The 14,462-nt window shown below is 40.0% G+C and overlaps 1 protein-coding gene and 2 long non-coding RNA genes across 7 annotated transcripts in view; 1 reads left to right on the top strand and 2 right to left on the bottom strand.

Annotated features, from left to right (window-relative positions):
- Nucleotides 1-14,462, bottom strand: part of adcyap1r1a (adenylate cyclase activating polypeptide 1a (pituitary) receptor type I) — a 55,745-nt gene that overhangs the window by 5,148 nt on the left and 36,135 nt on the right. For all 3 annotated transcript variants that reach the window (XM_015956608.3, XM_015956607.3, XM_015956609.3), the window contains 2 exons: nucleotides 6,309-6,438; nucleotides 1,545-1,586 (listed from right to left, as the gene is read on the bottom strand). In XM_015956608.3, the coding sequence (XP_015812094.1) occupies nucleotides 1,545-1,586; nucleotides 6,309-6,438 (172 nt within the window). The remainder of the gene's footprint in view (nucleotides 1-1,544; nucleotides 1,587-6,308; nucleotides 6,439-14,462) is intronic.
- Nucleotides 9,629-11,205, top strand: LOC107377428 (uncharacterized). The gene is made up of 4 exons (XR_008563426.1): nucleotides 9,629-9,766; nucleotides 10,008-10,114; nucleotides 10,604-10,709; nucleotides 10,786-11,205. It is a non-coding gene; the product is annotated as an uncharacterized lncRNA (long non-coding RNA).
- LOC107376613 (uncharacterized) lies at nucleotides 11,412-14,165 on the bottom strand. Of its 3 annotated transcripts, XR_008563422.2 has the most exons (9): nucleotides 13,865-14,153; nucleotides 13,517-13,623; nucleotides 13,293-13,340; nucleotides 12,990-13,054; nucleotides 12,284-12,448; nucleotides 12,081-12,181; nucleotides 11,689-11,856; nucleotides 11,559-11,620; nucleotides 11,412-11,488 (listed from the first exon to the last, which is right to left on the bottom strand). It is a non-coding gene; the product is annotated as an uncharacterized lncRNA (long non-coding RNA). The 3 variants fall into 3 exon arrangements; XR_008563421.2 differs by having other exon boundaries at nucleotides 11,689-12,181; nucleotides 13,865-14,165; XR_008563423.2 differs by lacking the exon at nucleotides 13,293-13,340 and having other exon boundaries at nucleotides 11,689-12,181; nucleotides 13,865-14,162.

Here is a 14,462-nt window from a genome sequence, read left to right as displayed (position 1 = left end):
TATCAGATAAAAACCGCAAACTCAAAAATACCACAAAAGTTAAAAGTCTGCTTTTGTTTTCACATAAGTCCCATGTCAGGAATATATTAATGTTGTAAATCACTAAAAATGGACCTACACACATGGAGGAGCAGCGGATCTACTCTGAGCCCCTCCCGGATGACCGAGCTTCTCTCGCTATCTCTAAGGGAGAGCCAATCCAACCTGCAGAGAAAACTCGTGTCGACCGCTTGTATCCACAATCTCGTTCTTTCGGTCGCCACCCAAAGCTCATGATCATAGGTGAGGGTAGGAACGTAGATCAACCGGTAAATCAAGAGGTTTGCCTTCCGGCTCAGCTCTCTCTTCATCACGACAGACCGGTACATCACTGCAGACGCAGCACCAATCCACCTATCGATCTCATGCTCCATCTTTCCCTCACTCGTGAACAAGATCCCAAGATTTTCCCTGGCAATAGGAGGCAGTATTTACCTAAATCATTGCAAGCAAGCAGTATTTTTGTATTGGAGTAAGACCTTACCAATGGATGCCCATTAGGGTCAAAAAGGCCCGGGAGTGCAAACTTCAGCAAAATAACAAGCACACCAGACTCCCTTTTATCACTGGTAATAAGTGAAGAGGTAAATGTGTAAAATAACAATGTTTATTAATGGTGAAAGCGTTGTAACCATTTGTTACAAATCATTAACTATGTTTTGTCCTAAAGGGCTTCCGTAGAAGAAAACATGACATCTAATATGGCATCGCCCAGAGACTTAGACCCACTCCCATGCATTTTAGACCAGATTTTTATGGTTATATGTTATGAAGCCGCCAAAAATTTTCAACAACTGGGCATCATTTCATTCATTTTCAACAAAATTTTGATGAATATTTCCAGAAATTTACAGTAAAAACTAGACATTGTCCCTTTAAACTTCTCTACTTGAGGCAGGACCTCATCCCTGACCCAAAGAAGACATTCTACCCTTTTCCAACAATGAGTCACTATTATCACCATCTTACAAAATCCACCAAACACATTAGCTCCATAAAACATCTATGATCACATTTTCACATTGATGTTTCGTTGTATGTGTGCCATTATCACTTACAGAGATGTAAGAGAAAGTCTCAAGCAGCTTACAGGATATTTAATCCGTCACTGCTTAGTAGGCGAGAAAAGTGCTGCTGCAGGAGGGAGACGTTCTTGTGGGGAAATGTTCAGGATGTTTGTCTCATTTATTCATTTAAATTCTGCACACACACATACAGACTCTTGCCTATAGGCACTTTTTAACAGTTACTCATTTGTGGATACATCACATTGCTTCTAATGCACAATACACAACTTAATATTTTATATATCTTCCAATGAGTTTTAATAGTTACACTATCAATAAAAAGTGTTACATCTGTTAAAAGAAATGATTTTACTTTGCTTTGTTAAGCAGTTAATATTCAGACATTAAGTTGTCTTCGGTGGGATGTTTAAACAGCAGGGAGTTTTTTTTTCTAGAACAAAATAAAACTAACAAAATAAAAAAGATGCAAAAATGTACCTCTCCATTCAGGAAGCAGTAGAGAACAGCAACAACAAACCCCTGAGGAGAAACATGTAAAACACAGATCAGTTAGAAGTAAAGTGTGATTTATGAATCATTACCATCATCACCATCACCATCATCATCATCATTATCTGCAACAGAATCATCATCAACATCAGAATCATCATCATCATCATTACATCATCTTCATCATCTTCATCATCATCATCACCATCAGAATCATCATCATCACATCATCATCTTCATCACCATCATCATCATCATCATCATCATCATCATCACCACCATCATCTTCATCATCATCATCACATCAGAATCATTATCATCACATCATCATCTTCATCACCATCATCATCATCATCACCACCATCATCTTCATCATCATCACCACCATCAGAATCACCATTAGAATCATCATCATCACCATCATCATCTTCATCACCATAAGAATCATCATCATCACATCATCATCTTCATCATCATCATCATCATCATCACCATCATCATCTTCATCATCATCATCATCATCATCATCTTCATCATCATCACCACCATCATCATCATCATCACCATCAGAATCATCATCATCACATCATCATCTTCATCACCATCATCATCATCATCATCATCATCATCACCACCATCATCTTCATCATCATCATCACATCAGAATCATTATCATCACATCATCATCTTCATCACCATCATCATCATCATCACCACCATCATCTTCATTATCATCACCACCATCAGAATCACCATTAGAATCGTCATCATCACCATCATCATCTTCATCACCATCACCATCATCATCATCTTCATCATCATCACCACCATCATCATCATCATCACCACCATCAGAATCACCATTAGAATCATCATCATCACCATCATCATCTTCATCACCATAAGAATCATCATCATCACATCATCATCTTCATCATCATCATCATCACCATCATCATCTTCATCATCATCATCACCATCAGAATCACCATTAGAATCATCATCATCACCATCAACATCATCTTCATCATTGCAATCATCATCATCATCATCATAATCACCATTATCCTCATCATCATCATCATAATCACCATTATCCTCATCATCATCATCATTATCACCATCATCATCATCACCATCACAATCATCATCTTCATCATAGCAATCATCATCATCATCACCATCATCCTCATTCAATTCAATTCAATTCAGTTCAAAAGTACTTTATGAAGCCCAGAGGGAAATTCAATTGTTTCAGTACAAACAATTCTGAGATCAGACATACATACAATACATAGTAGGGATGCAATGGTATGCGGTAAAATACCGGACCGTTCGGTACGCCCTGCAAGGGACAATCCGCCCTCCTGTCCCGCGGGACTTCGGTACTCCCATTGATTTTGCGCTGCTCTTTTATTTCATGCTTTACATGGCACCATGTGCGTTTGCCTGTCCAGGTAGATGAAGGCCCACACCCAAGTTAATGTCCAATCACCGTTGTGCATCCGCGTCCTCATTCACAAACTCTTACTTCAGTTAGGCGGCTGGATACGCACAAAGAGACACGAGGAAATGGCGAGCTGCAGTGGAGTTGAAAGGAAAGAGTTTGAAGAGGCACCAGGCTCTTTTAAATCATCAGTTTGGAATTATTTCGGATTTGGGGTTGAGTACAACCACGAAGGAGTACAAACAATCAACAGAGGTTACACAGTCTGTAAACAATGTTTGGTAAATGTTTCGCACTCCAGTGGAAACACGAGCAACACGTTAAAACATAACCAGCGAAGGCATGCAGACATAAAGCTTCCTGAACACAGGTCAGTCGAGCAACCCGCCGCACAGGCACCAGCAGCAAAACAACTGTCTGTCGAGAATGCTTTTGCTCAGACCTACCGGGCTTTTTCAGAGAAACATAAAAAAATTACTGATGCATTGGGAGTGTTTATCACGAAAGATCTGCAGCCTTTTTCTGTAGTCAAAGATGTGGGTTTTCAACATTTAATGAAGACGCTCGACTGACGTTATTCTGTGCCCAGTCGCACACATTTTAGTCAGGTCGTCATCCCTGGTCTTTACGACAAAACGCGCAATGCCATCGAGAGTGATTTGGCTAAGCAGAAAGCCTCGCACTGACCACTGATAGTTGGACTTCTCGGGCTACACAGAGCTACATGACTGTGACGGCTCACTACTTGCTGGACTGGGAGATGAAAAGCGCCGTACTGCAGACTCGCCCCCTCTATGAAAGCCACACAAGTGCGCATTTAGCAGAAGAGTTAAAAAATGCAGTCACCGAGTGGAAGCTATTTGGGGAGGTTTTTAAAAAACAAGATCAGGTCAAAACTCTTGCCCAGGTAGTCGAGGATGAAGTTGCTTCGTACAGATTGGCAGACTCCATTGGCATTGATGCCGATCCTTTCAGGTGGTGCAAGACCAAAGAGCACAAGTTCCCTCGTGTAGCAAAAGTGGCAAAACGGCTCCTCTGTGTCCCAGGGACTTCAGTTCCCAGTGAGAGAATGTTCTCCACTGCTGGGGACATTGTTAGTGCCTACTGGTCTCGCCTTGCACCAGACAGTGTTGATAGACTCATCTTCTTGCACAAAAATCTCTCAAAAGTGGATGAGTAAATATTGCACTTTTTATCCTGAATGCAGGATTATTTACTAAATTATTTTGCTCTGCTTTTTTATTCTAAGCACAAGCTAATTTATTTTTGATAAAGGTAAAGCAAACTTTTTCGTTCACATTGTTGTCGAGGATGGGAATTGTTTATTTAGTGTGTTTGTTTTACATTGCGTATATTTTAAAATTTCAATTCACTACTGATACTTGAAGAAGAGGTTGTATTATTTCGTGTTCAGTACAGACTAAAGAGGGTTCATTTATTCCATACTGTAACGTTACAGCACAAGCTAACTCCTGTTTGTTAAAACGCAAAATGCACTTTTACTTTTGCATTGCTTACCTCTTGTATCACGTATCATGGTTGGGAACCATTTGAATATTTTCAAGTGTGTTCGTATACATTTTGTATTTTTTTAATATATTTTGTATTGCATACAAGTGATAATTGAAAGAAGGTATTAGTGTACAATGCAGAGAATGTTAACTTATTTCATATATTGATGTTCTTCCAATTGTGACATTCTGTTTTCGCTCAGAAAAAAAATAAAAAGCATGTTTTGGAATAAAAGCAGTCTCTTGCTGCACAAACATGTACCGAACCGTCCCGTGGACCGTGGTTTCAGTACCGAGGTACGGACCATACTGTGGGCTACCTGTACCGTTGCACCCCTAATACATAGACACATGACAAGAATTGGTGACTGTGGTCATTCGCAACACGAGTTGCGCTCCGTAATAGATCAAGAGGGTTTATATGAGGATAGAGTCGGGGTGGGGTGGGGTGGCTCCCCAGAGTTACCCCCTGACAGAGAGGACAGCTTTGCTATGCAAAAAAACACCTCAAACAGAAATGCATACAGACGTCAGACGATACACAACATAAGTGTCCACTAGGTGGGGAGGTAGGGTTGGGATTCTCCTCACTTCAGTGCATGCAGCCACAAGAGCAGCGCTCATCACCTCCGTTAAGACAGGGGAGGGAGATAATGGGTTAGAGAGCACATTGACTCCTAGATACGGTTCCACAGCCTTCACCGGTCACAGTCCCGCCCAGGCTGGGATAGGGAGAAAGGGTTTCCATAGCAACGGCAGCATTCCACATTTCTTCTGAGGGGGGGAGTTTTCACTTCAGCCTCACAGGCTTCAAGGGCACCAGATTCAGATAAGAATTGTTTTGGGTACAGACAGAGATAATTTCCTCTCTGCCTTAGAGTTCTGTTGGTCTTCAGCCCTCCAAGTCCAATAATGGCGTATTCAATCTACTACAATCTGTGCTGATCCGTCAACTCTCGCCTTGATCGAATCCACCTTCTGTGCCAGAGCCTGAATCTCAGCCAAAGTTCCAAGCTTACGACTCATCTTGACAATTATATGAGTCTGTGAGTTCACAGCATGATGCATTCCATCCCTGAGCTCCGGGATTAAGCCAATATTCCTCGGAAGCTTGTTAATTTTCCGGTATGCCAGGTAACCACTCAGGCCAAACAACAGGAATCCCAACACCAAAACGAAGAATATCCAGACATCTTCAGAATCCTCTACAGTCAGTTGAGAGAGGCAGATCAGGTTCCACTGTTTCCAGGAGTCCATTATATACCCAGCTGGCTCTGTCCCAGAGGGGCATCCAGGAGCCCCTTCTCCCGTTCTCATAGTTGAAAAAGTTTTGTCAATCGTGTTGAGAGACCAACTGACCAGATCCATGTTTTACAATTTCCAGTTTTCAGAAAAAATGCAGAAAGCACAGAGCACAGGCACACAGGACAGAGAGCCTTGGGAGGAGGAGGGAGGGAGAGGAGAAAAAAGCATCTGTACCCTCCAGGAGCCGGAAGAAGAATCACCATCAGAATCATTAATCATCATTACCATCATCATCTTCATCATGATTAGATTGTCATCTTCTTCATCATCATTACCATCAGAATCATCACCACCATAAGAATCATCATCATCATCATCTTCATCATCATCATCACCATCATCATCACCACCATCATTGCCATCACCATCATCACCATCATCATCATCACCACCATCATTGCCATCACCATCATCACCATCACCATCATTGCCATCATTATCAGGTAAAGTTATAAAAATAGATTTTTGTGTTAAATCAAGGGAGCGAACCTGGAAGGATCCGAGCCCCAGCTCAAAGACCAGCCTCTCCCTCTTGCTGACGTCCTCAGGTGAGAAGGCGAACACAGTGTAGTGAATACCAAAGAGGGGTATGAGAAGGAGGGTGGAACGTGCCAGACGCCTGGATGCACACACACACACACACACACACACACACACACACACACACACACACACACACACACACACACACACACACACACACACACACACACACACACACACAGAGATTTTACTTTGATCCCCATTCTATGTGATAGAAGTCAAAAGGACATGAATTCAACAGCACTGGTCAGCTTCAGCTAACACAAGGGTTTCACCACTGATGCAACGACGAGCCGTGACACACCACAAGTCAAAATCACAAATTAAAGCAACAAATCAAAACAACAAATTTATATCAGTTTTCGTGACCAAAATTCTTTTACGCCTAAAATAGTCATAATTCGAGTTGCAGATTAACCAATAAGACCTGTGATATTTATATTGTGCTTATTGTCAACAAATGAAACAACAACTTAAAAGGCACCTATGATGTGCTTCAACAATTGTTCGATTTATGTTCACGCAAATGAAATTACGTGAATGAAATATGGATTCAATCATCTTCTCATCTTCTTATTGTCGACAATAAGAAAAACATAAAAATCACAACAGACATCTAGTATATCGAATCATCTGAGGCTCTTGTTTTTGCATATTAGTCCATCTAGGTCGTTATATTCACACATTTAGTTTGTGTCATGCATCCAGCAACAGCAGGGCAGATGGAAAAACACACAACAATCACACTGACAAATTTAACACACAATCGTTTTTACAGTGTAGTCCAGCGGCTCCAGGGGTCCTCATGAAGATATTTAACAGTGACTCATTTCTGAGCTGAAATTTAGAGTATTTAACAACCTTTTAAACATATAATTACCCGTGATGCACCAATGTGAACAGGTAGGCCGATAATAAAATCACTGGTATATCCCATAATTAACGTTAATATAAGTAGGGATGTAAGAAAATAACAATACACACAAAACGTTGTGTTCAGATATTGAATAAATATATAAAAGCAGTGTTTAGACTTTTTATTGAGGATTTGCATAAGGACATTTACAGTTTTTAGCACCTTCATTCTGACAGAACAAGGTCTCGTGATAAAATTGGATGTTTTAGAAGCATCTGACCTGAGGTTTTCAATTAAATTCAGTATAAAAAACTGCAATATATTGTATCCTCTCTCTCTTATACTGAGAAATATTTGTATCACCATACTCTTTTCACCCCCCCGAAACTGAAACACAAACAGCAACAAGATGGAAAAAATATCAGTTGTTAATATCAGCCTAGTTTTACTTATGGGACTGATATCAATATGTTAAAAAATAAACAACATCGGCCGATACCGACATTGGTGCCAATATATCGTGCATCCCTAAAAATGACACATTTCAGTTTCTGTTATTTAAAAGTCAAAAACAAAAGTTAGCATGTTCCTGCTTCTAAATCCCATCATTGAATAACCATCCAATGATCTGATTTATTGTGAGTTTGAAATAAGCGAGAATATATTCCCACTATGTCACAATAGTATCGCTCTAATGCAACATCAGGCTAAACCAGCTTTACACAAAACTAATATGAATATATTTGACATTCAGAAATGCAGCACAGGCATTTTGAAGGGGTTAAAAGGGCATTGACATTGTAATGTTAATTACTTAATTCTTTGGCAGAGCACATTTTAATCCCTTTATTTTATTGTAACATGCATGAAATAGGGCGGAATTGGGCTTGTGATCACGTCATCACCGACTCGGCCACCACCTTGGTGGCCTATGAGTCCTTATTTGTTTCTTCATTCATTTGATCGGTTATATTACGCAACTATGGGTAATCGTTGCTGTGTTTTGGGGTGCAACACGTGATCACCATGGGAATAAAGATGGAAAATGGGCAAATTTTTCACCATTTTCCTGCTTGGATGCATCACCACGGAGTCCAAATATCTAACATAACAAAGTCTTGTCGGCTCGCTTGGATCTCAGCTATAATGCCTAATCTATACTTGTCCATCTGCATCGGAACGGACGCACACAACACCATTATCCATCCCTTCGAAGGCTCTCCAGCAGATTCGCAAGGGCTGACGGAGTCTAGATGGAGACGGAGAACGCAAGCTTGTGATTGGTCAGGACGCCATTGTGCCCTCAAAAACATGAAGAGAGCTGAACGAAGCAGCTTGAAGATACCCTCGCGGAAAAACTCAAAAAATATTAACGTTTTATTCACCCATGACTGGAGGAATGAAAAGATACACAGCAAGCATTTTATTTGTGGAGGGAAATGATGGGAAACGTGGGTTTAGAGCGAGGTGGCGAGTGGAGGGGAATGAGAGACAAATTTGCCCATGTTAAAAAGTCTCTTAAATGCAAAAAACACAACATAAACACAATAGTAAATGCACTATTTTGGACCGGATGCATGACAGGATACCCCAGAACAGTGCTACGCCCTCTGTTGTCCTGGCGGGGAATTGCTTTGCAACACTCCCCAGCAGATGGCAAAGTCTGAAGGCAAAATGTTTCCGTCCGTGCGTCACGGGTCTCTTCCTCATGAAGCTGACTGAGAAGTATAAATTAAGCTTAAGGCGACCAAATATCACCTTCCAGAGTATTTTCATTCTGGTAAGTTATAGATGGTGTACTGTTTTTTGTTTCTTTCCTTCAACTGCAACATGCACACACAGGATACACACACATACGGGGCAGCTAAACACAACACAACTTCTCCTGCTACACTTCTTATGTGGGATGTCGAGTTTGATTGTTTTACTAGAAAAAGCTATGGGATTAGATTTGTGCCAATAGGATCAAGAAAAACACTTTGGAGAGCAAACAAATTTTAAGACATTGAGAGAAAAAACATTGGTTTCAAAAGAAAAACTTACGATCTGAATCAGATTCTTAAAATGATCAAGAAAAACACTTTGACGGTCAAACAAAAATTAAGAAATTGACAGAACAAAAATATTGACTAAAGGAAAAAAACATATTTCAAAAGTAAAACTTACTATCTGAATCAACTTCTTAAAATGAGTAACAAAGTATGTTTCCTTTTTCTGTTTGCCTCTATGTGTTTTTGTTATCAATTTCCTTAGTTTTGTTCTCGCTGCTCAGAGCTTTGCTCTCACTACCAGATTTGCACTTACACTGTCTGGCTTTCTCCTTTGCAATCCCTGAGTTTTTGGTTGCAATTCTGACACAACCCTTTTGGGTGGGCGGGACTTCTGAGAAGTCCTCTCCCATAGGACAGTGGTTTCTCTTGAGTGACAGTTCAGTGACCTGGAAGTGATGTAGCCTCCAAGACATTTTTTTCCCACCTGGTCAACAACATGAATTTTGAGCCCCATACAGGTTATTTCTGCTGTCTGTGGTGTCTACTGAGGATCTAAAGTGAGTATTGATAATATATTTTATCTTTTCTTAGTTCATCTGTAAGTTAAGCCACTTTTTAAGTTGGTTTTAACCAGATGCTAGCTCACTAGCTGGCTGCTAAGCAAGCCATTGTGCTAGCCTCAGGACAATGGACTATTGTTCCAGAGAGACGTATTAAAAACTCATCTTAACATATTCATTACTGGTTTCATGGAATTAATTATTGCAGTTTATGTTAATAAGTTTGCTAATTTTTCAGGAACCTGTGGAACATCAGAGACTTTGCAGCTACTGGAGCTAACCTGTGTACTGCTAACTTGCTACAGAGGAAGCAGCAGAAAGCTGAGCTAACAGGCTGTTTTGCAGGTAAATACTCTTTTAGTGGAACTGCAGGATTTTTATGGTATAACTCAGACAGAATCTACATGAGCTATTGTGGGAAGACATTTAAACTACATTTACATACAGATACAAGTATTTTTTTATTCCATGTTACTTGGACGGGCTAAACAAGTTCATAGTTCTGCCTGCTCCTTTTTCAGTGAAACTAATGGATTTTATGATGTAACTCTAGTAAATCTATAGTAACCATAGTCTGGTGACTAGTGTCTATTTTAGCTACATTTAGCTTAGCTGGAGTAATGTAGTCTAACTCTGCCTCAACTGGTGACTTTTTTACTTCATTGTCAGCCAGACAAAATGTTGCTACAGAGAAACGCCCAAGGTACTGACCCCACAATAGAAAATCATAATGTCCACATTTATTTCCCACAATCTCAAACGTCACACTAAAATTAAACTTTTAGCTCTGATTTAATTATTTCCTTATTGATATCAGTTTTCCCTTTGTTGTAGGTAATCCTCAGGTGTCAGCAGGAGGTGACTACCTGCACAACGGAGCACTCTGGTTCTGAGCCAGTTGCACCTTTGTGCAGCTCTTTGGGGAGACGATGCTCAGCAGGTTAAACAACTGTAAAATTGATTTTGTTCGTAGTTTTTGTTTAATCTCTTACATCACCAGTTTTTCTTTCTTACAGACACATGCCTCCATGTGGTCAGGTGGTGTTGGTGTGATCTGGGAGGGCACACTCATGTTGTCATCTCCTTGTGCCGTCTCCAGGATCCTGATGGGAGTTCTCTGTGCCTATAAAGCAGGAGTATTTACTTCTGGGCCTGGAGGGCCGGTATCCAGCACGTTTTAGTTTTAACTCTGTTTCAATACACCTGATTTCAGTCAGCAGATAATTAACAGGCTTCTGCAGAGCTGCTGCACAGGTAATTCAACCACTGATTCAAGTGTGTTGGAGCAGGGAAACAACTAAAACGTGCTGGATACCAGCCATCCAGGACTAGAATTGAATACCCCTGCTATAAAGCCTTCCTCCCTCCTCCGGACTTTAAACATTAGTGTTTTATTACGGTTTACCTGATTTAGTAAATAAATCTCAATTTATAAATTTCCTGTTTTGGTGCCTGTCCGTAAAATCCTGCATTAGACACCGAAAGCTGAATGGATGCCTTTCATTCACTTTGACATTCAATGTATTTTTAAAGATACACTTGAAATTAATATCAGCTGTTTAACAGAGTGGTGCAAAGTAATTGCTGATGTCATGATTTTTGCAACAACCTGACCTTCATGCAGAGAAACTCAGGAGACAAATGAGCTAAAAACAGTTTATTAAAATGTTTGACGGATGACTGAAGAGGTAACTGCTGGAGATCAGGAACCAGAAGCTTCTGCGAGGAAGAGCAGAGGTTAGTAAGAGGCAACAGGTCAGGGTTTTCTTAGACTGTGCAGGTAGCTTACGGAGTCTGAGAAACGCCACAGAGATGGAGCCACAGGTTTTAGTGTTTAAAGATCAGAAGGCCCTGAGGTAAAATTGAGTGTTAGCAATGACTAAAGAATGACTTACAAAAGGAAAAGTTTAGGTACTTACGGTCTGAAATTGTAGCGCAGACGGGAGACAGCAGAATGGTGGAGAAACAACCAGAAGTCTGGGAGAATGACAGCATGAGTAGCAAGCGGGTGAGCAGAAGGTAGTGGGTAAGCCGACTGCCAGTATGGTTGTGTGATCAGGAGCTTCAAGGAAAGAATTCCCATAGATCTGCATAGAACATGAGAACGTAAGTTTGAAAAACGGCAGAGTCATGGGCTAGATATGGGTTAAAACACTGATGAGTGACCAGCTACCAGCTTTTATTCAAGGATGGGGTTACAGGTGTGTGAGGATGTGCCTGCCCCATGAGAAGAGTTTTCAGGTAAGCCTCTCCATGGTGCTCTGCAATGGTGACTAGCAAGGCTAATGAAGAGATTAAAGGGAACACAAACCCAGGACTCCGACCCAAACTCCTAACAGCAACACAACGACTCCTCCCACAGGCGGTTGTTCCACTGAGCACGCAGCTGCCCGAAGTTCAGCATCAGGCAACCTGTAGGCGATGTAATCATACGTGGCTTCTGAGCATGCAAGTTTATTCTAGCTGTACAGCGTACAATAATAATAAAGATTTATATTGTGTTGTGTTGCTCACCTTACAGGTTCTTTTAAAATCTTATCCTGTGCCTGCTTACAGCAGGTCTTTCAGGTCTTTTGAACTAGACACAGAGAGGTTCAGGCACAGGTACTTAGTCAGACTCCTGATATGGTAGAGCATCCACCACCACGGACTCGAACAATAGGTCCATATGCTTGTCAACTGGAAACAATGGAAAAAGATTACCATTAGTACAGATATTTATCCATAACCATCACTGTGGGTTTATTATACAGCATATGAACTACATGAGGTGGGATTGGTCTGCAGTAGGGATGTGTATTTTTGACAGAATTTATTGTTGGAATATTCAATAAACAGTCCAAACTGATACTTAACATATATAACATGAGTTTCTGAACCATAATAGCGAGATTTAAATTTCAATGGTGGAAACAAAACCCAGTGCACACTGCTGCCAACTAGCGGGCCACATTTAAAATGCACCAAAAACAAAGAAAATACACAAATGTTTGCATGTAAATTCTTCCAAAAATTAGATACACTGCTTTTGAAAATGGATGTAATATCTCAGGAAAAAATATCACGATATATTGCCATATCGATATTTTAGAGACAGAGTTCGAGAATATCGATACAATATTACTGGGAAAATACATCGCAATATATTGTCATATTGATATTTTCTTACATCCCTTGTCTGCAGTGCACTTTGTGTACACTATGGTGTGTCTTAGCTCACCAGCTGCAGTTGATGCATGTGGCTGTGTAGCACTTCCATTGTAATGCAATGCAGCAGTTTTCAATCTGAAAAGAAAGAATAAATACATAAATAATAGCTTTTAGACAAAAATATAGATTTTATGTAAAAATTAATTTAAAGCATGTATTTAACTCATTATTGATTATCTGTCCTGGATAACATTCTTTTCATGGAGAATACAGAGCATGTGACAGAAAGCACATTGAATCTGATTTGTCTTGTTCTGACAAACAAATGTCAGATCTGTATATTGGAAAGAAATGTATTATCAAACATACTCACTTAGATAATTATTCAGTCAGAGTTACATCATAAAATCCATTCGTTTCACTGAAAAAGGAGCAGGCAGAACTATGAACTTGTTTAGCCCGTCCAAGTAACATGGAATAAAAAAATACATGTATCTGTATGTAAATGTAGTTTAAATGTCTTCCCACAATAGCTCATGTAGATTATGTCTGAGTTATACCATAAAAATCCTGCAGTTCCACTAAAAGAGTATTTACCTGCAAAACAGCCTGTTAGCTCAGCTTTCTGCTGCTTCCTCTGTAGCAAGTTAGCAGTACACAGGTTAGCTCCAGTAGCTGCAAAGTCTCTAATGTTCCACAGGTTCCTGAAAAATTAGCAAACTTATTAACATAAACTGCAATAATTAATTCCATGAACCCAGTAATGAATATGTTAAGATGAGTTTTTAATACGTCTCTCTGGAACAATAGTCCATTGTCCTGAGGCTAGCACAATGGCTTGCTTAGCAGCTAGCTAGTGAGCTAGCATCTGGTTAAAACCAACTTAAAAAGTGGCTTAACTTACAGATGAACTAAGAAAAGATAAAATATATTATCAATACTCACTTTAGATCCTCAGTAGACACCACAGACAGCAGAAATAACCTGTTTGGGGCTCAAAATTCATGTTGTTGACCAGGTGGGAAAAAAATGTCTTGGAGGCTACATCACTTCCAGGTCACTGAACTGTCACTCAAGAGAAACCACTGTCCTATGGGAGAGGACTTCTCAGAAGTCCCGCCCACCCGAAAGGGTTGTGTCAGAATTGCAACCAAAAACTCAGGGATTGCAAAGGAGAAAGCCAGACAGTGTAAGTGCAAATCTGGAAGTGAGAGCAAAGCTCTGAGCAGAGAACAAAACTAAGGAAATTGATAACAAAAACACATAGAGGCAAACAGAAAAAGGAAACATACTTTGTTACTCATTTTAAGAAGTTTATTCAGATAGTAAGTTTTACTTTTGAAACATGCTTTTTTCCTTTAGTCAATATTTTTGTTCTGTCAATTTCTTAATTTTTGTTTGACCGTCACAGTGATTTTCTTGATCATTTTAAGAATCTGATTCAGATCGTAAGTTTTTCTTTTGAAACCAAGGTTTTTTCTCTCAGTGTCTTAAAATTTGTTTGCTCTCCAAAGTGTTTTTCTTGATCCTATTGGCACAAATC

The sequence above is a fragment of the Nothobranchius furzeri genome, chromosome 11 (genome assembly GCF_043380555.1).
Source record: "Nothobranchius furzeri strain GRZ-AD chromosome 11, NfurGRZ-RIMD1, whole genome shotgun sequence".
NCBI classification, from domain to species: domain Eukaryota; kingdom Metazoa; phylum Chordata; class Actinopteri; order Cyprinodontiformes; family Nothobranchiidae; genus Nothobranchius; species Nothobranchius furzeri.
Note: the sequence above shows the minus strand (reverse complement) of the source record. Positions and strands in the feature narration are given on the sequence as shown.